Here is a 24,382-nt window from a genome sequence, read left to right on the forward strand (position 1 = left end):
CATGACAAGGAACAATGGACACAAATTATTAGAGAGTAGGTTTAGATTAGACATCCGCAAGAACTACTTCACAGTTAGGGCGGCTAGGAGCTGGAACCAACTTCCTAGGGAAGTGGTGCTGGCTCCTACCCTGGGGATCTTTAAGAAGAGGCTTGATGCCTACCTGGCTGGACTCATTTGAGTCCAGTCTTTTCTCCCACCCAGGCGGGGGGTCGGACTTGAAGATCTACAAGGTCCCTTCCGACCCTACTTCTATGATTCAGGTTAGGAAGTAAACTGCAGTTTAATTTTAATTTAGTGCCAGGAGCCTGTGCTCTTTTTTCTGTAGAAATCCAAAGATATCATAATAATGATAAATAGAGAGAGGTACAAATACACATAGAATGGGTAAAACAATTAATCATATACCTTTACTGAATAGTTACTTAAAAGGTACTTAGATCACACCTTTATGGTTACATTTCTATAAGACATTTTACATTCAGGTATTCTTTAAGAACATACGAATTGCTATACCATGCTATACCCTGGGGAAAAATTTCTTCCTGACCACACCAGGCTTTCAGAGGATGCCTTGAAGCGTGAGGATCAATATTCCTTATAATTTTTATCACAGTTAATACAATTTGCTACAAATCTTGCCTACCTGCTCTGAGAGAGAACTGCTATATTTTTTAGACATCCTTTTCTTCATGGTTTCCTTTACAGACTTCACTTTTTTGCCAAGGGATATGCGGGAGGCAGAGGGCGATTTGATCACTTCTTTGTAAACAAAATCTCCTTCTTTGCCCTGCAAAATACAATATGAAGTTATGTCTATAATTTAAAAGAGCAAACTCTTTCCTGTCTTCTACTTCTCACTCCAGCCTTCATGGAAAGGTATCCAGGGGAGACCCTGAAAGACAGTATAGTGGTCAGTTCATTGCTGTAAGCTTCACCAGGTAAACTTCTTCCACCCTAACCCTGATAATAAACAGAGAAAGATATGCTAGGGTAGTAGGCAGTATTTGGATACATTCTTCCCTTTGAATTTCTACTGAGCATTCAATCAGTTGGGGAAAGCTATTGCTGGATGTCAGATCCTTCTGATAAAACATACCACTGTAATCCTGTCTCCAAAGCCCTCTTTTCAACAGCAGGCACAGTAATCATGGTCTGGGCCAACTAATTATCTGGCTAATTCTGTTCTGGCTGCCTGAATTTTATTTTCAGCTGGATGTGGTGCATTTAACTTCCCTCTCTATGCTATGCAGTTTTAAAGTAAGTTGTTAAAGCAGCAGCTGCATCCACCCAACATGTGAGGTGGCTGCACTGAAACAGTAGACAAAATAAATCTTGTATAGACAATTTGTCTATAAAGCAGATTATTTCTTTACATGGCTCTCAAAACTATATTACAGAGGCATCAGTAGCAACTCCATTGCTAGGGCTGCCCTGAGACTTGCACTTGAAGCAGGACTAAAATTCATTTCATTCCATAATGATAAAATGTAATGTCAAATTTGATTCACTGACCCTTTGGAGGATAATTGAATGCATCTTAGAACTAAAAACACCACACATAGGTAAAATACTAAACAAAGCCAGTTGAGAAAAAACTACCTTTTTCTTCAAAACTGAGTCTATAAGGCTTACACTCCTTTGACCTTTATTTCCTTTTGTGAAAATTCTCTTTAAAATGTTGTGAAATCTAATGGATAGTTAACAGCACTACCTTTTCCCCCTTATAGGGTAATTTATAAAGATAACCTCACTACTGGATTTATTTCTTCTTTTGGCCAGTTTAAAAATCTTTTTTCTTTGCCTTCTGTGTCCTGAAAAAACATTCAACTAATGCTATTAAGATTTTTCAGCAAATCCACTTGATCTGCATGCATTATTATGGTGTATTATGTCTCTCTCACTGTTGGTGGGAGAGGAAGCATAACATCCAGATTTCACAGTTTCCCAGAGCAAAGTACAATCTGTATGAAACATACAAAACCAGCTGAAAGATACACATCATGTGTTTATAAATCAAGGGTAAAGAAGAAATAATTGCAGACATATTAGGCTAATCCTAAAGAATCTAATCCTTTTTATTTAGCAAACATGGCTGTAACAAGTTGTTTTATGATTTAGACCTGATTAAAATTTTTAACAGACAAAGACCATTACATCAGTAATTTCATACAGGACACTGAATCATTCTGTTTTTATACAATTGTTACTTCTTGGCTACAAATGTCATAAGAACAAGTTTGGGATCAAAGCAAGAAGCTTGACTGGACTAATTCTTGTAGTGGTTTTACTGTTTATTATGGCTGGACCCTGATCCATGACTGAAGCTCCTAGACACTTTGATAATACAAATATTAAATAACACTAGCAGTTCTTATCTAAACTAAAATCAAAGCTCATCACAAGTACTAACAAATGTAAGTTTTCTGCACCATTATGAGATGTAAGCGACTGTAACTGTTGTAGAGATGAAGCACACCTATCATGTGACTAGCTGGAAGTGACACTATGAGTGAACGGGAGGGCTAGGAGCAGAGTACAGATCTGTCCCTTACTCCTATGCTTGGAGCCCTGATGCAGTAGCTAAACAAATGCATACATACATGGATATGGGTGGATATATTATTCATGGGACTGAGAAAGCTTCTGGTTAACGCAAATACAAAAATACTGTGCGCTGTGGGCTTCTTGGCTCGTCAAACTGCTATTGTGGAGCTACACTACTTTTAAAAGCAGCATAAATACCCACTGTGCTTTATCTCTTCTACAAGACGAGCTTTCTGTTATTTCAGGCCTGGCCCTTCCTGCCTCATACTCACCATATGGTCAGTATTGTTTCCAATATGCAGGGATCGATTTGTCAAGTCAAATCCTCCAAAGCTGCAGGTTCTCTGTGGAAAGGACAGGTTGGTATAGAAACAGTCTCAGGATAAACAATTAATCACTCATGCATCTTCTCCCACTTGGAAAAACACTACTGAAAACACAAACATGTGCAAAAATGGAAACTTAAAAGGAAGGATGAGAAACCAAAAGTACGCACATTACTACCGTGGATCGTGAGTAAAGAGTAAAGAATCAGTTATCTTTGCACAGGCCTTTTGGGCCTGGGCCTGCTTCCTCTGAGTTGTCTAGTTTAGACTCTATTAAACAAAATTTTGGGCATCAGAAAACTGCTCCTTTTTTACAGCTAGTGCTCCAATTTGCTAGCAACTTCACCCTTACATTCCAACAGCCCCTCAAAACCAGCCCAGAAAGATACTGGGAATCTGAGGGGAATCCAATCCTCTTGACACAAGTCGTGAGCACCTTCTGGAGGTAGCTCAAACCCATTAACTTCTACCAGAATCAATGGAGAAACTAACCTACTGCAGACTCAAGCCCTTGGTAGGCTCTACCAACAAACCCTGCCTAGCAGTCAAAGAAGGATTATGCACCCCACCAGCATTATTCTTGGAAAGCACTGACTTCAGTTTAGACATCTCTCACCACCTCCTTAGTGGTACAAGGCAGCTTTGTTACTTCTGGGAGAGAAAGTAGTTTATATTTACAATGGCACAATCAACTCAAAGGGATGATTCACTCCCCTCCTCCCCAGTGTTGGCCAAAATCACTGGTGCATTTATCATAATCATCCTGTCTACGAATGTCAGCATTATGACACCACTACTCTCCCCACAAGACAAAGCAATGGACTGACCATCCAAACTAAGTCAAGTCACATTTCCACAGCAAGAATCAAAGTGCTCAGGTCTGGTGGGTGGGCCCTGCATCAGCTAGCTCCTTAAAAGTCAGTGGGGATCCAACCGCTGCCTTTCAATCCACAGAGGTCAAGCTGTTAAGCTATTTTGTCCCTAAATGACTAGATGCACAGTACAGTAATTACCTTGCCTTATTCTAATGAATTTGTGCTTTTAGATGCTCTTCGTTGACAGAAGCCTTATGAGACAATCCATGAAAACAAGCATGCACCTATCAGTATTTATTTATACAGCATTCATAGAGAGCTTTGATAGGGGATGTGCAGACAGGTTTAAAATGATTTATTTATAGTTGGATATAAAGAAATGGGAAGAATATCTGAAGAACAATGATAGAAGCCAGTGGACTGTGTATTTTTAAGGGTTGATGTACACTTTTGTGAATTCAGTAGGCATTAGATTAGGTCCACAGCAGCTGGTATAGAGTTGCCCAGTGTACACTCGGGACTAGTTAAAAGCCCTTATAATAAAGTAGCACTTACAATCACCTACATGACCCAGTGAGAGGCACAGAGACTGTACCGCCCAGAAACAAGAACCACATACTACCTGACCCAGTAAGCAATTAAGTTAATGGGTCTAATTAGAAAAAAACCTCAGCTTCATTTCTAATCAGCACACACAGTAATAATAGCTTATTTTTTTTCCTAAAATCATGCTTTGCTCCTTAATTTTTGTTCTCTTGTGCATATTCAGTGTTTGTTTACATCTTTTTCTTCACTGTTCAGACTTTTACATGCAAGGAAGGTGGTGGCAGTAGCCTATCCCGTGAGTCTTTTAGAACCCAGAGGCAATGAATACTTTCCCTAGATCCCTGGAAACAGTGCTACTGAAAAAACTAAAGACGCAATAAATGAGAGATTTGTTTATTTTCAGGACCCTCACCCACTACAGAAAGATACCACAACGTGGAATATCTTCTTTGCAGATATTGCTAGCTGCATCTTGATGGCAGTGAGTAATGTGTAACTTAAAAAATCTAGTTGCTGAAAGCATCTTAAATCACTATTTAGTCCAGAGTTTTTCCATCTGAAGGATATTGGGAACCCTAGACTTCTTCAGTGGAAGAGTGACACAGTAGAACAACAATTATGGAGAACCCCTTAAAAAAAGGGTGGCAGACTGAGACATAAACCCAAAGGACCAAGGCTTTGCTCCTCTCCTCCCATGGCATTCAGTGTCAAGACCTAGCCCCACAGGACCACTAGCAAATGCTTTTTCCTTCAAGCCATACACTGCCTTCTGGTGAACTAGGAGAAAGGGAACAACAACAAAAAATCTAAGGAAGAGGTTCCCAAACTTTTTCTTACTGCATACCTCATTGCAAATTTACCAGCTGCCTGCATACCCCTACCAGCATATGTTTTATATTTTAATCCAGCAGTTTCCAAACTCTGACAGATTGTGTACCACCAGTTTTAAATGATACAACCTTAAATATCACCAGCAAACTTTTGTCATATAAAGTAATTATAATAAATCTGTTAATGCATACCACTGACAGGCTGCCTACATACCACTGGTGGTACCCATACCACAGATTGGGAAATTGCTGTTTTAACCCTGTAAACGCCAAATATTATTATAATGAAAATTAAATCTGCCATTACGTAATTTCTCCTGTAAAAGTACCCTCTAGACATGTTTTGTGTAACCCCAGGAGTACACGTTCCACAGTTTGGGAACTCCTGATCTAGGGTGCAAAGGAAATAAGGAGAATAGAAGACACATCAGGGAGACTCAGAGCAGAAGCCCAAACAAACTAAGACAACTTTTTTGCTCCTGAGGCACTCAGCTGCAAAAAGCAAAGGGGACTTCACCAGAAAAAAAATCTTAGAAACAGATGATTGTCCCACTGGTAACAAAAATCAGCTCAGAACCTAAGTCATGAGAATGGCTTTCAAGCACTATGTATAAAAAGCAATGTCCCAGTCCTACTAGCACCAGTAAGATCTGTTTAAGAACAGCACATTTCACCATGTGTATGGGAACCTTCCATAATAAGGCCATTCAAACTAGTCCTACACTGCAACACCAGCACATGAACAAAGGACAAGAATGACAAGACGTGCTCTGAGCCAATGGTTTTTAAACAAGCCAGAAAATCTGCTGTAGGAATCTTCCCTGAGAAAAAACAGTCCTTTGGTTACACAGTATTTGAGCAGTTGCATCACGTTAAACATTCTGATTGTTCCAATATGAAAAAAAGACACATATCCTTGTAAATCTGGAATAGTCAACTTGCACTTCCTGGTTTCTTTGATAACCATAAAGTGGACCAAATGAAAAAGTCTGTGGATGAAGAGAGGACTATTCAATGGAATGGCCATGCACTCAAAAAATATACCAGCATTTTGGGAGGAAAGAAAAACTGACACGATTTAAAATTTCCACGTGTGACCAGATCACTGAAACAAATGTAAATGATGAAAAAAAACTGCAAGACAACACAGAGTGACCATTTCCACTGAATACAAAAGCACGGCAATTTCTCTGAGGTTGCAGCAAGTGTTATGTTGTTATTAAGAAGGAGAGAAAGTGTGTGAAGAGAAAGAAAAGTTTATTAGCAGTCTTAAAAAATAGTTTCTTTAAAGCTAAGGTAAGCAGTCACTCCCTCCTTCCACAATTTTCCTCTTTTAAAGAACTCAGCAAAGTAGTTAATTGGTGAGCTCTCCCTTTAAACTCAGAAGACCTCTTTTTTCCTTCTCTAACTGTATTTGTGTGAACAAGTTCAAGTCAGATAGTTCCCATAGAGCTTCCAGAGAAATTACCATAGGGAGACTACTCTCAAGTTGCTAAAATACTAAACAGCTGATCCAATAGAGGTAGTATCTGTATTTACCAGAATATACTTTGCATCAAAGGGTGTTTCTAATGAATGGCTTTGGTTCTTGTTTAGAAGGTATGAGGAACCAGTGGATCTATCTTGCTCATCTCCTGACACCCCTCAAAGATTCAATTCACAGATGAATATCACCAATCAAAATGTCATTACAGAAAAGAATTTGAAAACAGTATTTCAGAGAATAACATAGAAAAAATATCTGTTAGTCTATACAGAAGCACTAGTGGGATAGCCAGCAAAAACTGTTACTTGTACCTGGCAGAAATAAAGTATCGCATCACTGAAGTGGGCATCAACCAGATGTAAGTATGGAATATCAATCCGGATCAACTCCTACTAGTGACTAACAATTTGTCAGACACCAAGGATATAACTATGCAGTTGTTATACCAAAACAACTCATGCCTTAAAAATTTAACTTCATGAGAAGTCTACCAAAATATTCTATAAAATCTATAACTGGAGGGAATATGTTGCTTTAATGTATGGGCCTAGACGTTACCAGCCACCACTCCTTTCCTTCAGAACAAGAACATATATCTAGACTGTCAGGACAACAAGCTGGCTAAGACTGAGACTATGGACGGTGCTGATAGAAAGTTTTTAGGGAATTTAAGACTGTCTACACTAAGTGAAGAGGGTTCAGTCACTCCGCTGAGATCCACCCACCTGTACATATTAACCTCAGAAATGAGGTGGTAAGGACATCTTTATGGGGATACCCAACACTGTATTCTAGACCTGGGCTTCTGGTGACCACAAGAACAGTGACTTGGTGCATCCCCATGGTGTCCTGGGGATGCATGAAGCTTATTTCCTTGGCATCACAACCAAACGTCTTTTTGTCTATACTGCTCATAGTTCACATATTCTAGGAGTTTTGCAGCCAAAAAGAGCAATGGCTGGTTTGGGGATTTGGAACACAGCTTAACTCACTTTACTTATTTCCTGTTGTACTTGGCTGACCAACCTTTCTTCTCTTCTCCATATCACTATGTTCCCTGCATGTCATGCTCAGGAAGTAGAAGCAGCAACCAGGCATGGTGCAGAAAGGACCCAGAGCACTATCAGGCTGAAAAGACAAGTTTGGGCAGGGGGAAGCAGCAGGCAGGGGTGGACTCCCTGCTTCTCCAAGTGCTTTGCATGTAGGAGGTAAGCTACTGAGCTGAGTGAGCTGTGTTAGCAGCTGAGAAGAAAAACTGGGGGAGGGTGGGGAGAGCAGGAATGAGGGCAGTACAGAAAGCAGAAGGAAGCAGAGAGATAGAAGCAGGGTACTAAGAGTTTTCCATGCCTCTGAAGGGTTTACTGGAGGGAATATGTTGCTTTAACGTATGAGCCTAGACGTTACCACAATCATCTGACCCCAGCACACTTTCCTTGGCAGGGGGTCGGATTCGATGATCTGTTGAGGTCCCTTCCGACCCTAGCATCTCTGACTCTATGACAATATTTTCTTTAAAAGAACGCAAGACTAATTTTCAGGACAGTGGGGGAACACTGTTGTATTGCTTCTCTTTTCTCCCCCCTCAAAATTTCCATTTCTGAGTTTTAAGAAAAACCTTTTCTTGTCACATTTGCTATTTCTCATTGAGATGCTCCTGGCAGATGGGAGCTCAAGGAGACTTTTACATTGGGGACTGGAATACCCTCCCCTCCCACCCCCTCCACGTCTCTCTCATGTTTAAAATCTTCTGCCGGTAAGTAAGAAGTGAAAGCATTGAACCAAAGGGCATAGATTAGGGTAGAAAGCAGCAACGTGGCTGACTGCAACCTCAAAGAAATTGGAAGGCCTCTGTCATGACAGCTCTTTGACTCACAGACTTTTGGTGGATTCTCAAGAGAACCCTTTTAGTACAGCGGTCCACTGTGGCAGCCCACTTCCTCTTGGCCTCCTCATCTTCTTCCAGCAGGCATCTCCTCAGGTCCTGTTTGTCAGCCTTGCTCAGGGTCCTATCAGTGACAGGGCGCACCAGCTGTGATAGGTTGAGGTGGCTGTATAGGCTTCTCTCCACCACATAGGTGATATTGAACTCGCTGACGGAAGTACGACCCCGTAGCCTTCTGTTTGGGAAGCCACAACCACCTCCTCCTTTGGCTTTGTGCCGGAGCAGCTGGAGGTCACAAGTTGTGGGACATGCTCCTTTCCTAGCAGGACGCTGGCAAAGAAAAGCTCTGGAACAGGAATAGTTAGCATCCATTTTCTTCAGTCGGATCTGCTTCCTGACACTCTGAACCTCCTCCAAGGACACCAAGAGATGGTGTTTGTGCCTGTTGTCATAAAAGCAAACACTTTCAGTACTTACCCCATGGCTCAGGGAGCCAAGGCTCTTCTTCATTTCCCCATCTGTCAAGGAGCGACAAACTTTCTGGGTCTTTTCTTCTTCCGGGTAAGAGAAAAATGTCCCAAGTTTCTTGGGGGGCTTAATAAGGCCACGGCTGTCATTTTTGCTGAAGGTCTTCACCAGCTTCCGGTTAGCACCCCAGGTATCTAGACTGCTAGATGAAGGGGAAGTAGTGAGCGAGTCTGAATCATCCTCTGGCTGCTTCTCACAGGAGCCATCATAATAGAATTGCTTCTTGTGAACTCCAGAATAAAGTGCCGATCTGTCATCCAGTATAGGAGAGCTGTCGAGTGAACGCTCTTCCACACCTAGAGGGGACAAAGGCAGCATAATGCATGTCATCTTTCACACTTATCTTCTAATTTACTCGTACATTAATGTCTCTTTCCCTGCAGCTTGACATAGGAACATTCATTTCCTTTAATTAAAACAACAACAGACATGCTTTTAAATTGAAAATAATTATTATAAGAATAAATCCTACCTATCGGCTGTGATGCACAGGAGGAGCCCTTACTGCATTTGCCGATAGAGTGTGTTGTAATCATTTCACCCTCCTCCTACTTGCTAAGCTAAAATTCTGGGATAACTTAATTAAAAAGAGTGGTATGGACTATTTTCAAAAGGACCCAATTTAGGCCTTTTCAGCATTTAACACACTGCTTTTCCTCCAAGTAGTGTCACTACTAAAACCCTTGAAAAGCTGAAACCAATATTCATTGCCTAGCACAAAATATTATCTCTCTAAATGCCTACAAACATTGTTTATATATATTAATAAGATATAATAATAGTGACAAAATACTTTAGCATTTACACAGTAGTTCTCATCCATCATTTTCCCCATTCTCATGAAGATACAGGAGGTATCTTCTCTATCTTAAAGATGTCGTAGATGAACAGAAATGCAATATTTGCTCAAAGTGCACAGCAAATCAGTGGCAGGGCTGGGATCAGCACTTCAATCTCTAAGACGTTCCCTGTTTGCCAGAACTCGTTGCTCCTATGCTGGCTTGTTTTTGCTTCTCCATCTACTACATTATTAGCAAAGGGCCAAAATATGCAATAGCCTAAGTGCAGGGGTGCTCAAACTTTTGGCCCTATGGGTCAGGACCAATCTGTGGGCCAGATCAGGCTCTGTGTGCCAAAATTGGGCCCTGTGCCACCTCTGCCTAGCCCTGCACACCACGATTGGGCCCCATGCAGCCCCAACTGTGGCTCCCCATGGGTCCAGAAATTGGGCAGCAGGGCAACGGCAACTAGCTGTTAATATCCCGTTGCTACCTAACTTTCAGGTCATGGGAAGCTCCGTGGGCTGCATCTGGTCCAAAAGCCAGTGGTTGAACACCCATATCCTAGTGAATTCCTACAGATGTCTGTTCAGTTAAAGATGGCAGATTTTGATAAATTTCTTTCTTTTTTTTTTTTTTAAAGAAAACAGCAGCCCTGAAGCACAGAGTGTGGAGGAAGTCTCATCAAAAGTCATATTTACTCTGAAGATTAAAAGAGTAGAACAGACTAGAGAAGAATAAAATAAAGTAGAATAGAATAGAGTAGAATAGAATAGAAAAGAAATGTTCCCCTGTTCACCCTTGCAAAGCACACTATAGGGGAGAAGTGCTCTCATACCAATTTGGTTGGTCCCTAGAGCTCAGATCCCATCGATGCAATGGGAACACTAAGGACTACAACTGCATTCAGGAGTCTAAAAAAGCAAAATACTCCACAACACATTTCAGATTTCCAGTACCCAGCACTACCACAAATACTAGTGTTAGTTCCTGCAAGGTATGCAGCTGAGGTCCAGGAGCAAATGGAAATGCTTGGGCTTCCTGGTGGAAACACTGAGTTCTATTTACATTGTGTTTACTTAAAAGCAGATGCAAGAAAAAAAGTAGGTCACAATGTGGGCGTTGCATCTCTTTTGTGTCCCTTTAATGATAGGAATGCGTGTTTTTCAGCTGCTCTCCATCAGCTACATTGCAAGCAGTAAGAGAAAAGAGATGTCCTGAAACTGAAATATTACTTTACAGTAACGGCTTGAACAAAACATGGGACTGCTTTGGGGGTAAATGAAGGCAAGCAGAAACCTAAAGACCTTTTCCTATGTAAGGAACAGAGGAAACACTTTCCTAAGTTTTCCTTCCAAGCATCTTTTAAGCCAGATGTCAGATGCAGAGAAAAGGAAAATGTCAAAAAGGAGCATACACACACTGTACAGGCCTCTCTGCTATACCGGTACACATGTGCAAGAGAGAGAGAGATCCATCGTCCTCAAAAAATAGTTCCACCCATTCTTAGCGAGTGCGCAATCACTTGCAAGCTGTAGCTTACACTGTCCTATACCCATCCCTAGTGCAACTTGATTAGCCACCACAGTGTTCAGATAGGGTCTCACTGATTTTAATTACTATGTAGCTTCATCAGTAAACTATCCTATAAAATAATAAGGTATAAATCCTAAAATGATTGGAATAACACATGTTTAACGTGAAAATTCTGTGTTATCTTTAGTTCATTTTGTTGGCAAAAGACGTTTGTTGTACACCAGTGGTAGGTAAGCTTTTCCTGATGTGGGCTTGCATTAGAGGTAGGTGCATGAGCAGATGGTAGGACCTCCCTACAACTGGCACATCTCCCCACAGTGGCACAGGGAGAGCATCTTCAGCAGAAGCCCCCCACAATCAAATACCACCAAAGCTTCATGTCCACAGACCAGATTCAATGGCTCATGGGCCAGAGGTCGCCAATTCCTGCTGTACCAATACTAGTCAAAACCCCAGACTCTATTCTACCAACATATAGGAAGCTAAGATGAGGAAGGGCAACAAACCCAGCACACTACATTTTCTGGGGTTTGCTGTTCTAATCCAGATTCTTAAGGACACTTTCACTGATCTGTTCTGTGGTTAAATTAATTTCTTTTCTAACGTAACAGAAAATAAAAGTTCTCACGGGAGCGAGGAAATGTTGGCAAATTACACTAGTCTACAGAGCTAGCCATATGTTTTAAACGACTTGGAAAATATATAATGTGCATCATATGCCTCAGCAAAGCCACCCCATACTGCAGAGCCATAATGACAATTATATAAATATGAATTCTTCAAAAATACTACTGAGAAAAGATAGCTGAGAACTAGTGGGCATCAATGATTTCACTGTGAAGAGAAAATTAAGATAAAATACCTGTAGATTCAGTCATCAACACACACTAGTGACCACCCAAATTTAAACTGAATAGGATGGAAGAGTCTATGTTAGAAGCATAAGAAGCAGCATCTGGAATTGCACTGTGCTTTTCTTTAGAAAAACAGAAACGTGTTGGGAAAAATTGGCAAAATTATCTCCGACCTAGGCATGGAAAATTTCTCTGGGGAATTGTATTTCTTATTTTAACTGAACATATGCTTCAACAAAGGTCATTAAATGTTAACTAATTTCTTAAATCTGATTTTGTTGTTACTGGACCAAATCTAAGAAGTTAGCCATGCTTATACTCTTTAAAAAAAAATAGCAAATGTCTCACCTCACGAGCAAACATTATTCAATCAAATTTAAGTACTTGCTGACAAAGGCATAAGCAGAGTAGCTCTGTGCCTGGGACAGTTGAGATGCATGGGACAGCACTGGCTGCCACGGTGCTGATGGCAGCAGCAGCAGCTCTTTGTTGCTCCCATCAGACTACTGCTTCCTAAAAGAAGGACTGGTCTAACTGGTTAGGGCCAAAAGATTTTATTTCTATTCCCAGCTCTCACAATGGTATCTTTTTTGGTCTTGGTCTTGGACAAGTCACTTAACACTTTCCCTAGGGATCCCCCAGTGGTTCTCAACTGTTTTGACTTGAGCCACCCCTGGTTTGACTCAAGGCACCCCTACATAACCTTTGTGAATTGAGCAATACTCCATTTAAAGAAGTGATATATTTATGACAGTATTTGTCTCCTTGCAGAGGGGCTTGGCAATGGGGGTAGGGCAGCAGCCAGGCAGGTATAAATCTGAGCCTGCACTTATCTCCTTACAGCTTGCAGACCCTTCAAAAGATCTCATGGCACCCTGACTGAGAATCATTGTCCCACACTGCAGGATGCTGCAGTGATCCTTGGACAGTGTTCATAAAGTGCTCTGCATTTTAAAATTTTATTCTGCCACAAAATACTTGAGGAAGAAAGCAAAACTTCCTGAGAGAAGGAACAGCTTTTCAGCGCTTTTGGGGAGGGGCTCTAGAATAAGGCAAATCTACTGTTTTATCAATCTTGTTTATTACAATAGTCCAAAGGACCAACCTTGAAAGACAGCCCATTATGCATTGCACTGTACAAGTGCAAAGCAGCAAAGTGTCCCTCTCCAGAACATTTTACAATCAAAGTGGACAGGTAAGACAAATGTGGGGAGAGAAAAGTGGTGACATAAAGAGAGAGCAAACAATATGACAGTAGCAAACTTCATATGAATTCCAGGACTCTTGGGGAAGTGGGTTTAAATAGTAAGTCTACCTCCAGTTCCCTGGGAAAGAATCTTTTAGTGGCCCTGTGTACTTCAGCAAAAACAGCCATGGGCCCAGAAGTCCTTGAGACACTTATAGGCGACTACAGCACCCATACAGAACTACAGTCCAACTATAGTCCACAGTACCAGGAATATGGCTTTGCACTACAGCTGCTTGGACCCAGGCAAGTTTATCCAGAATGTGCAGACTGGAGTTGTGAGTTAAGCATGTCTTCCCTGAAGAGTTAAGGATAAGCGCCTTTGCACTTTCTGCAGGCTTTCCCACTAGCAGCAGTATGGCCCATTGTGAAGCCACGTTGCAAACTCTTCCCCATGCATTCCCCACCAGGACTGCAGAAAGCACAGAAAAAGGAGTTAACTACATGAAGCAGCAATTATCCCCCACACAAGAATGTCTGATAGAAATCCCGTAGCTTTGCTAAGGGATGATGCCATGTAGAGCAGCTGCTCCACCTCCACCAACCAGCGGCTCCCCTCCCAATTCCCTAGAGCCTCAACTGTGCAATGTTTGTATTGAGGCATCTCCCAGGATTCAGAAGGAGGGAACAAAGCGCAGTGATTCTGGTCCCATCTTTGTGATACGTTTGGGGCAGCAGAATGGGATTTCTTCTATCTTCATTTCCTCTGCAATGTGCAACACGGGCTGAAAACACAAAGCCAAGTTCTAACCACCGGATAAGGGTCACTCCAGGCTCTTTCTGAGGATATTAGCAGACCTTCAGCTCCAGCAGTGACCACATCTGAGATGGCCACTTCCTTCACATTAGAGTCTTAATAGGGCTTGGATAATTCAGCCTTTAGGAAAAACAGCACCCAAATTCACAGAAATGCAGATCTGTGGTAACAAGCACAATACTTCTCATTATCCCTTACCCAGAGTTTCCCTCCCTTCCTCTCCTCCCCCTCTCCCTCACATTTTTCCACTCAACAGAAAAAGTAAATTTACATACTCAGTTATAGTGTGAATAACTATATATACTTTGCTTTTACCTTCCATGCTGGGTTTTTTCATTTCTTCCACCCTAATTAGTTTCTTTCGGACTCTGCGAGTAGAATTTACCAGCTTGTGCAATCTCTTAAACTTCACCGACTCCTCTGTTTCATCATCCGATTGTTCTCTTGACTGGCAAAGAAACAAAGGGAATGTTAATAAAGTAATTGTTCCATGGCTTGCTTGTTGAAGTCAAGGTTACCCAGCTCAGCTGCTGCTCAGAATCAAGGCAGCTCCTGTAACTGGGGTTATATTTTCATCCCGGGTCAGAGCTTAAATTATTGAGGGCTTTTAGAAAAGCGTGACATACCATTTTGACTTCTAAATCTGTTCAACGTAAAGTCCTAGGCACCAAAATGCATTCCTGCCCTTGTCTTCCTTCCCATGCATTGTATAATAACTACTTCCACGTCCCCTTTCAGAACACTTCAGGCAGGGCTCTTTTCCCAGAGCTCTTCTTACCACACCAGTTATGCTTCTGTGGTTTGGGTCAGGCACTGGTCTGTCTGGCCTCTCAAAACGTGCTGTTTAAACCGGGTTATAAACAGCTTCTCCAAAATGAAACTCTATCATTGACTCTTTTTTCCAGTCCTTCCCAGAAAATCAAAAACAGCAGCACAAGGAAAGGGAAGGGAAGGAGGAGACCTCATCCTCTCCTCTTTCATTCGTTACACAATGCCACAGCTACAAAATACTCTTTTCCTCCTCCCCCCTCCCCACGCTCTTTCTGAAGGCTCTCAAGGCTAGGATTAAGATGGACACAGCATTCCTCTGACACTGACCAAGGGAAAACTCTGACCTTTTCAGATATACAGTACAGTCCATATTCCCCAACATCCCGTTTCATTTTGCATCTGATCCAGTATGTTCAGTTCCAGCTGTTTTCCCTCAAGTATCAAACATTACAGAGACAAAAAAAAATTCCCTCTCTCTAGCAGCAGTGACACAACAAGCTGAAACAATCCATTCCTTGTGAACAAGATGAGTGCTTCAATTTTCGAGCCAGATCCAATGTTCAATATGCTACTTCCTCTGTTTTAATCTGTTTAGAATGTAAAAAAAAAAGTGGGGGGGAGAGGAGGAAAGACTCCAACTCGTACAGTACAGCACTGGCACTGTACACAGCGCATTCCAGAGAGCAGCGCTGACTCCAGCTGGAGTGCTGCGCGGATTGTATACCTTACTTTGTCTGCATTCGCAGCCCAGCCAATTCATCACGTTCTAAGGTCCTGCACAAAAATCTTAATGTAACTTCCTGTCAATGAACTTCACAGCATCTGAGCTCCCATGCCAGACAGCATCAATATTTTCTTCTCATATTTTAGATTTAAAAAAAAGCAACTGACCTGCCTTCACTTAAACCAGAGCGTGTTTATAAAAGCTTACTGGCTTATGTATTAGAAAGAAGTAACAGAACATATGATGGGAAAGGATGTCAATGAGCAGCTATGGGTACACAAGTACATTTTCAAAGGCACAAAGGAGTTGCCTCAAAGGGATTCATTCTTTTTAAAAGTCACGAGGAACGAGGCAGAGCTTTGACAAATCTACTTCATGGTGTCAAATTTTTCAGCTGGTGCAACAGATGACACTGCCTGCCAAAATTATTGGGAAATATTTGTCATGTGTACCAAAAATGTAATTTTCCCAGGAGGTCCAGGGAAACCAGTGGAGCTATACGAGCAGAGAATTTGCCCCACATTGGCCAATTTACTTATTTGCAATGAAATTCACACCACTGCCAAGCAAAAAGGAGGAGGGGGACCACAGGTCTGATCTCGCATGGCAATTCCAATGGTCCTAAAACCAAGGATAAAATTAGAACGCAAGAATTATCATGAGTACAACTATGTTTGTACTGATGAATGATGACTGGTGCCTCCTGAGACCGAGGGGGTACCATGGCAGCGAGCAGGGATCTCCTGCAGCCGCTGGCATCAGTGTTGTCAAGTAGCGACCGCCCGCAGCCGCCAGCATTGGTGTTGGGGGAGGGAGAGGGTGGTGAGCAGGGACTGCTGTACAGGGGAGGGTGGGGGTGTGTGCAAGCGGCAACTGCCCACAGAAGCTGGTGGCAGCTTTGGCAGCAGCCAATCTCAGGGGGGGCATGTCCCACCCTCCATGCTTCCCCTACATGTTACCTATTTCTGTACTAATTACCCCGAGCTGAAGTTTATTATTTTAACACAATAATGTAGCACAGCACCAAACTGGTTAAATCAGGATAAATTGTCCTATAAGACAAAACTTCAGGTCAAAAACTGGAGCTGGCAGGAGTTACTGAGGGTTGAACAAAACAAACATACCTTATCAAACATCTTTGGTTTGGAGGAAAAAAGGAGATTGGGGTTGAAGCAAGAGCAAAAGACAGGACCTTCTATTCTAAGAGGCACATCCTAGCATGTGACCACCACCAAACTTTCCATGAGTGATACATTTATTTTAAAACAAATTAGACAGACATTTAAATGCAATGAACTTCTAAAAAAAGTCATTGCCTTTATTATTATTTCAAATACTCATCAATTCTTTTCATACACTTTTGCTTTCATATACTTTTACTTAAAAAAAAATGTGATCTCAGAAAAACTCAGAGGCCCATTTACAACCATACTTTCTTGGGAAAAGATACGGAGGTCCAAAACAACAAACCTTACCAACATCACTGGTGTCAATTAAATAGCTGTCCTTTCATCATCTTAGGAAGCACAGATTTAATAGATAAGGATGACATTTCTCAAATGCCTGACAACTATATTAGTTATTGATGTTTTCTAGTAACACTCAGAATGGTTGGCATGGAATAAATAAGTGTGATCCCTGGCACCGCGAGTTTACCCGATCAATTAAACAAGGGAGAAAAAAACCCCAAGTCCTCTATTGGACAGCATCTTCTGCAGTTTCAGCATCATGCCATATTTCTTTCCTTCAAACCTAGGTTCTTTTATGGATAGTGAAGGAACACTTCCAAACCTTACTCAGCTGAAAGTTATCAGCTCATATAAACAACAGAAGCCACTGGATAATGCTTTGACTAAAAGTACAGCAAATTCTGAAATCAAGTAGAAGACCATGCAGCATGGAGATACATACGTACATACACACACACACACATATATTATATATGATATACTATATATAATACACACGCACGTGCATACACACGCACACACATCTATCCGCACGTATATGTATGCATCTCCACACTGCATGGTCTTCTGCTTGATTTCAGAGTTTGCTGTCACTTAGTCAAAAGATTATCCAGTGGCTTCGTACATCTATATCTATATATGTGGGGAAGAAAGATAGTTAAAGAGAGCAGACAGGAGAATGATGGATTCCAAAATGTATGTCATTTATACCACTAGTTAGGAAATGCCAATTTGCCGAAACAGAAACTACTTGTGAGGAGGAGTTGGTTGTGATTAATTTCCTATTAAAAAAAATTGGAAAAAACCCAGAAAGTCAAAACATCATATTTTGGCATTTTAAAAATGGATATTTCTAGTTTTGGTTCCAAGTGATTTTTTGTGGCTTTTAAAACCTAATATTAAAAAAAAATTGAAATTAAAATGATGTGTGTTGAAATTATCTAACCAAAACATTCTGATTAACTCCAAACCATTCTTTTTTGGAGGATTTTCAGTAAATAGACATTTCTGAGATTCAGACTTTTTGTGCCTATTTAGGTGGAAAAATATTTTTGAATTCTTAAAATGTCATCAATGTTCATATAGGCTGAAAAAACAGCTTCCTTCCAGCTCCAGTTGTAAGATGTTTTGCAGAAGGTATCAATTGAGTTTGCTATTGAAGTCAAATATATCCTCTCAAGTCTTTCAGTGTAGTGTATGTAGCACTACAAACGCACAGGTATAGCCTCTCTGGAGATGCAAGGAAGACCTTTTCAAAGGGGTGCCCTGAGTAGAATGACTGATAGGAAATGAAGAAAATCTGCATTAGGCTAAATGGTTTCCTGCATGGAAGGGTCCCACAGCAATCAGAAAAAAAGGGCACTTTCTAGCATTCAGCATAGTAGGTGTCCCACTCAGGGGTCAGAGAGCACTTACAGTGTAGTGACTCCATAAATACTTTATTGCTACATGCATAAGGCTATCTTATTACACTACATTTCAGCATAGCTAACTCTCTCTGTATAGCAAATAGAGTCCAGTAATATGCAGAACACCCTGACTCTCAAGTAGCTGCATGAAGAGGCCTCTTTTAATATTCTTCAGGGAAAACAAATGGATTTACAGTACTGTAAATAGGAACAGCTTCATTTCCATCTTCTCTGATGCAAATTTTTTCCATCCAAAAGCCCATATGGCTCAACTTTTAATTATTTTGGCTAATGCTGTATGTAGTAATTCTGTGGTGAATGCTTAAGTGTTTCATTTCTAGTTTCCATGGCAACATTACATCAGATTGCAGACAGCTGGCTCCACAGTTTTAAACCATAACAAATTGACCAAGCCAATACACAAAATTATACTTGCTTTAAAGAGATAGCGCACCATTCAGCTGCCAGTGGAATATAGCAAAGCCTGTGGGGCCTATTTGGCACAAAAGTTAGGGCGGAGCCTCCTTTCCCAGCTTCTTTTGGAACAAGTGCATCCTTGACACATCTGCAATGTTCTAATAGTGAAGAAATCAGGCCAGCTTGGAGAACTCTATTACACAGACGCACGAAGGACTATAGGGAAACGGGAACTAAATTAACAGCATCTGTAAATACTGAGGACTGTATACAAAAGACACATCGGAGGGTTGGAAAAAATACAAGCAGTCTCAACCTTGCTCAGCTCCTTCATCAATAACAAATGTGATCATGAAAGCATGGAAATGTTCTCAGAGCACTAACGGAGCCATCCCCCGCCTGTCCCCTGGTACCAGAAATATCCTCCTTTATTCCATACCCCACGCAACTCCCCACTCCAAAACACCACCCTCAGAACTTCCCCCCCCCACAATCCCTCAACTAAATCAGAACAACTGGGGGAAAAAAAGAGAAAGGAACCATGCAAACTCAAATCAAGGAACTAACAAGAGCTTATTGCACTCAAGCAGCCCTATAACTTAACTAGCTAACATTTCACAGGGCTATGCTATACTTGGGATCATGTCAGAGCTTCAGCAGTGTTCTTTGTAAAACACACAATGTGCAAACATGCAAATTTAAGTGTTTAAAAAAAATAAATATTAAGACAGTGTCCACATCAAGTCAGTTTAATTGATTATTTTGCTTCAGCTCTGTACACAAACACATACACAATGTTTTATTCAAGTTGTATGAAGCCATTTGGAAAGCTGTCAAGCTTTTAAAATTAATTTCACGCCCCGGTAATAGTTTATTTCTGCACTGAACCAGGATACCTCTGAACATCTGATTGAGCCCCAAATTGCAATTGTGTTTGGACAGTCAGACAATTCTTGAGGAACAAAGTGGGGCAAATGCACAAGTTGATTAACAGGCAGATTGCAACATTTCTTGTTTGGTCATTACAGAGCTCTGAGCCCCACAGCATAGCAAAGAGATTTGCTGCTCCCTTTAGGAGATGTGGCTACACGTGTCCTTTTCTCCTTTTCTCTCTTTACATCCATCAACACTTGGATGAATGGACTTTACAGCTATCAAAACCCTCCAGCTATTCTACTTCAAAAAACCAAAAAAAAATGCCTGGAAGACAGGAAAACAGAACCAAAATAATTCAAAATCCCAGAGAAAGGAAAAGAGGAGACAAGAAAAGCTCATCATGCTGTACTTTGGCTAAGAATAACCACAAAAGCCTTTTCTCTCTGTCTGAGATAGAAGTACATCCCCTTTGCACATCACACCACACACTCAATGACTTACCAGCTTCGGCATTTATAGGCCTAAAGCTCAGTTTCAAAAGATTCCCCAAGTGCTCAACTCCTGCTCCGTCAGCTTTGTAACTCTAAAATTCAGGTTTAGATACCTCTTCTTAACTATTATAGTTGATTCGTATCCTGTGCACACGATGCCTCTTCTCTGGAGTTACATTATCAGACACCAAACTAGCTCCAGTTCCACTGCTTAATACGCAAGGAAGGAAAAAAGCACGATGCTGGACTCAATTAGCTGTTTTCTGCTCACTGATTGATTCTCCCAGTTACTTGCTAGCTGCATAACTTTCAAGAAAGGCATAAGTCATCAGCTCTAAGCAAATCTTCTATTCACCACAAGGAAAAAAGGGAGTGTTGTACATGGCAAACAATCCCTGTTTTCACTGACGGAGGCTTGCTGACCTCTTACTGGCCTCCAGTTCCTTAATTACTGTCTACGGAATTTCAGTGAAAGAAAAAAAATACAGAGAATCTGTGCAAAGCCAGGATGAGGACTGACCCTCAAACACTACCACTAGAGTGGAGGCGGTGTTTCTAGGAAATACAATTCAAAACCCTTTACCCAGGCTTTTCATTTTAATAGTTTTCAAAATCCTTTTAAGAATACAAATACACCCTTTTATAAAAAGCTAATTCTACTGCAAATTAAGCCTCATATAAATGTTGGGTTTTTTAAACATTGATTTTAAGCCTATGCATTTGTTGTTCTGCAGTACTGTTATTCATTGTGTCAAAATCATCATTTCTTAGGGATGCGTATATCACTTCCTCACTAGCCACCACCTTAGGTTCCCTCTAAAATCCTACTAATTAAAATTTCTGCTTGGCCTGGGCTACCGCTTACCCTAGGCTCCTCTATGAGACACTCTGTTATGAACTTGTAAAATGAGATCTTCCTCTAAAGTTTTGAACTCAAACCCCATGTCCAATTTCCACACTTCCTGGGATATGGAATCTGAGGTTCACTAAATTGGCTTTAATTTACAGTGAACTGCTCACCACCGAACAGGCTAAGCAGTTCCAGAAGCCAGGGACTACCAGACTGTTGGGATAACCTAGCCAAATCCCATCCCCAATAGGAACTTTCCTATGCCAATGGCTGTGTGGGGCAGGAAGAAAGTATGGAGGAATTACATTCACTCAGGGCTTTACCTTGCACAAAAATTACCCCTCAGTAGCTAATTACAGTAGTTTAACACCATGTCAGCGACACATAGCAGAAAGTCTAAAAATCGGGGTGGGGGGGGTTCTGGTGAATGGGGCTGTTTTTTTCATGGCCAGTTTACTCACTTGAATACTTTTTTCAACTTCTCCATTGTACCAGAAAACAAGAGGGCAAAGCTGTACCTATGCATGGCACTTTCCAGGATGGATTTGATTTAAATCACTGGTCAGGAAACCTCAATTATCACTGTTTTCTACAAAAAGTGAACCCTTGTTGTTTGATATCCTCTATTCATTTAACTTATTGAAACTTTGCACTTGTAGAGAAACATAAGGCTTGATTCTGTACACAAACTTGTAGAGATGCAATAGGGCTGATGGGTGGGTAATCAGGTCTGTTGTCTCTCATCTTCATATACTGCTTTTAACACGGATATTATCTCTGGAGACACAAATCCAGTTTGAGAACTGAAACTAAGTATCACAGTGATGCTTAATGGGATCTTCTAGACTGACCACTGAGCCCCATTGGGTAGAGTAGTTTTATTCAATCTTTTCTACCCTATAGAGAAGCCTCTGGGAACCCCATAAGGTTGGGTTCCTAATATAGTCCATGGCCTGTTATGACTTATTTATAAAACTTTTTGAAAAAGACTACATGAATATATTGTCTCAAATAGCATATAATTAGATGTTATAATCCCTGTTCCATGATAATGTCCTTGAGCTTTAACAAATCTTAAATTAAAACTATCTTTATATATGTTTATTTTTTAAAAGCATCTTGACAAAAAATACAATTAAATCAAAACAATCCTGACAAATAAAAAATATCAATTTTTTTAATTTAAAAAAATTGTTGGTTTTTATCCACCCTGGCACTTTCCATTCCCTATGAATCATACAAACATTTTTTCATGTCTTTCTTCTGTTAGTTTCTACTCCTTCTCTCAATATTTGGCTTTTCATTGGAACCATAAAACTGTAAGGTAAAATGCCAATGAGACCTTGAGGATTTGGTAAACCACTAAGTTTGCTATGGTTTCACTTGGACATGGGTCAGTTTTACTTGAAACACACCAAAGACTTCTTTGAAATTTGTCCCATATTCTTTAAAGGGTGCATGGACACCTTTAAGGGAGACCCAAGTTTTGGGTTACCAACTTGAGTGTTGCCTGGTTTCAGATTTCATCTTCTCAAAGCTCTAATCACCGCAGGAGTTGTGTATGTACTAGTGGTTGTGTCTACAAGAGCCGTTTACTGCAGATCTGCTTAATCCGCTCCACAGTAAATGACTTGGTGTCTATACATGCGGCCCTATTAGGCCACAGTAAATTAATAAACTCCACCACAGGTTAGTTCTTATAAATACTAGTACCATCCTGCAGTGGAGCTTTTTCATGTGCAGCAACACACATGTAGATGCTGATGGGACTGGCTGGGGCAAGAGGGTGCTTCAGTGCGGGGGCTGCCTTCCGGCTAGCTCTGCACTGGAGTACCCTTGTACCCCAGCCAGCCCCTCAACAGTACATTGATCCAAGTCAGAGCAGCCCAGGCTGGCAGGCTGAGCCCCCAGGCCCTGCCAGCTGAGGCTGCTCTGACCCATTTCAAAATGCTGCGGTCCTGGGAGCACATTCAAATGCAGTGCCTGGGAGCAATAAACTCCAGCGTGATATGTGCCAGAGTTTATTGCTTCAAATTAATTTCACATGTAGATGCACCCAGTATAGAGTGTGTAGATGTGAGAACATGGACTGTATAATGAGGTTAGAAACAAATTGCTTCCAAAGCATTAAAGAACTGTAAGAGGTCAAAAATGCATCTACTACCTAAAAAAGTAACTGTGGATAAATAAAACACATTGTACACAATATATCCCTGGTGTCACCCCTCTGAAGTAAACCAAAGAATGTGAATATATCAGAACTGTGACTGGGCCAGTGCTGCTAATGAACAAATCCAAAGAGCTCTCCCTTGGCTAGTCTAGTAAAAGATATATTACACATTAGCTGGTGATGACATCGCCTACTGAAATTACTGGGAAATATTTGTCATATAGACCAAAACATTTAATTTTCCCAGGAGGTCTGTCTTAGTTTCAAGATGCTCACTATTTGCAGGTTTTCAACTAAAATAACTTCATAGGACACCTCTCCAACTTCTGCATATAGAAGCCAGACACACTTTCTTATGGGGAAGAATACTTCATTCTGTAATTAATCTAACTGGTTTTAATGGGATGACAACCACACCGATGTACCACTCAAATGGGACTTGAGCACCAAGCTCTATAGTGTGCAAGTTATTTCAAATCCGTTATAGTACAGTATCCTCTCAGTTTCCTTGTGCCATACTAATTCTGAAAACAGGGCTGCTAGCAAGGGTTTAACTGTTTGTTCCATTTTGGCAAAGCTGAGGAGGCCTGGGGACAACAACCCCTATTCTTTGGACTATACCAGGCTAAGAATGAATGGAGCGTAATGTCATTGTCCATGGGAACCAAATTCCTGACACATAATAAAAATCAAGGGTTAGAACAGTGAGCGATTAAATGGAGCTAAACTCATATCACAGAAAGTTTATAGTAACAGAGATCCCAGTAATGAGGGGTGGGGTAATTTAAATTCCATCATTGCAATATTTTTCAAACAGTAAAACCAATAAAAGGCACCACCATAAGCTAAAAGGAAGGAAACACCAATCCCAGGGTGAGGCAAGTGGCAAACAACAGGAGTTCAATTAAAATTCCCTATTGTGCCACGGGAAAAGATTATTCAGCATGGGGCTGCCAAGTAGGGCAGTGAAACACATGGGTTTTGAGACTCTTGCTTTCTGAACTGAGCAAGGCTTTGTTCCAGAAGTAACGTGCTTGGTCTCTGAAGGGACCGGGGGGGGGGGGGGGGGAACC

The 24,382-nt window shown here is 41.1% G+C and overlaps 1 protein-coding gene across 7 annotated transcripts in view; it reads right to left on the bottom strand.

Annotated features, from left to right (window-relative positions):
• The window catches only part of SASH1 (SAM and SH3 domain containing 1), a 317,210-nt gene that overhangs the window by 50,018 nt on the left and 242,810 nt on the right, over positions 1-24,382 (bottom strand). For 3 of the 7 annotated variants that reach the window (XM_019526897.1, XM_019526900.1, XM_019526896.1), the window contains exons 9-12: positions 14,448-14,580; positions 8,910-9,256; positions 2,820-2,891; positions 647-790 (exon numbers count right to left, since the gene is read on the bottom strand). In XM_019526897.1, coding sequence (XP_019382442.1) covers positions 647-790; positions 2,820-2,891; positions 8,910-9,256; positions 14,448-14,580 — 696 coding nt within the window. Of the gene's footprint in view, positions 1-646; positions 791-2,819; positions 2,892-8,909; positions 9,257-14,447; positions 14,581-14,758; positions 15,098-15,247; positions 15,436-20,299; positions 20,574-24,382 lie in introns of those variants that run through there. The other 4 variants (XM_019526902.1, XM_019526901.1, XM_019526903.1 and 1 more) reach the window with 4 other exon arrangements.

Source organism: Gavialis gangeticus, unplaced genomic scaffold (assembly GCF_001723915.1).
Source record: "Gavialis gangeticus isolate Ggan-Ray unplaced genomic scaffold, GavGan_comp1, whole genome shotgun sequence".
Taxonomy (NCBI): domain Eukaryota; kingdom Metazoa; phylum Chordata; order Crocodylia; family Gavialidae; genus Gavialis; species Gavialis gangeticus.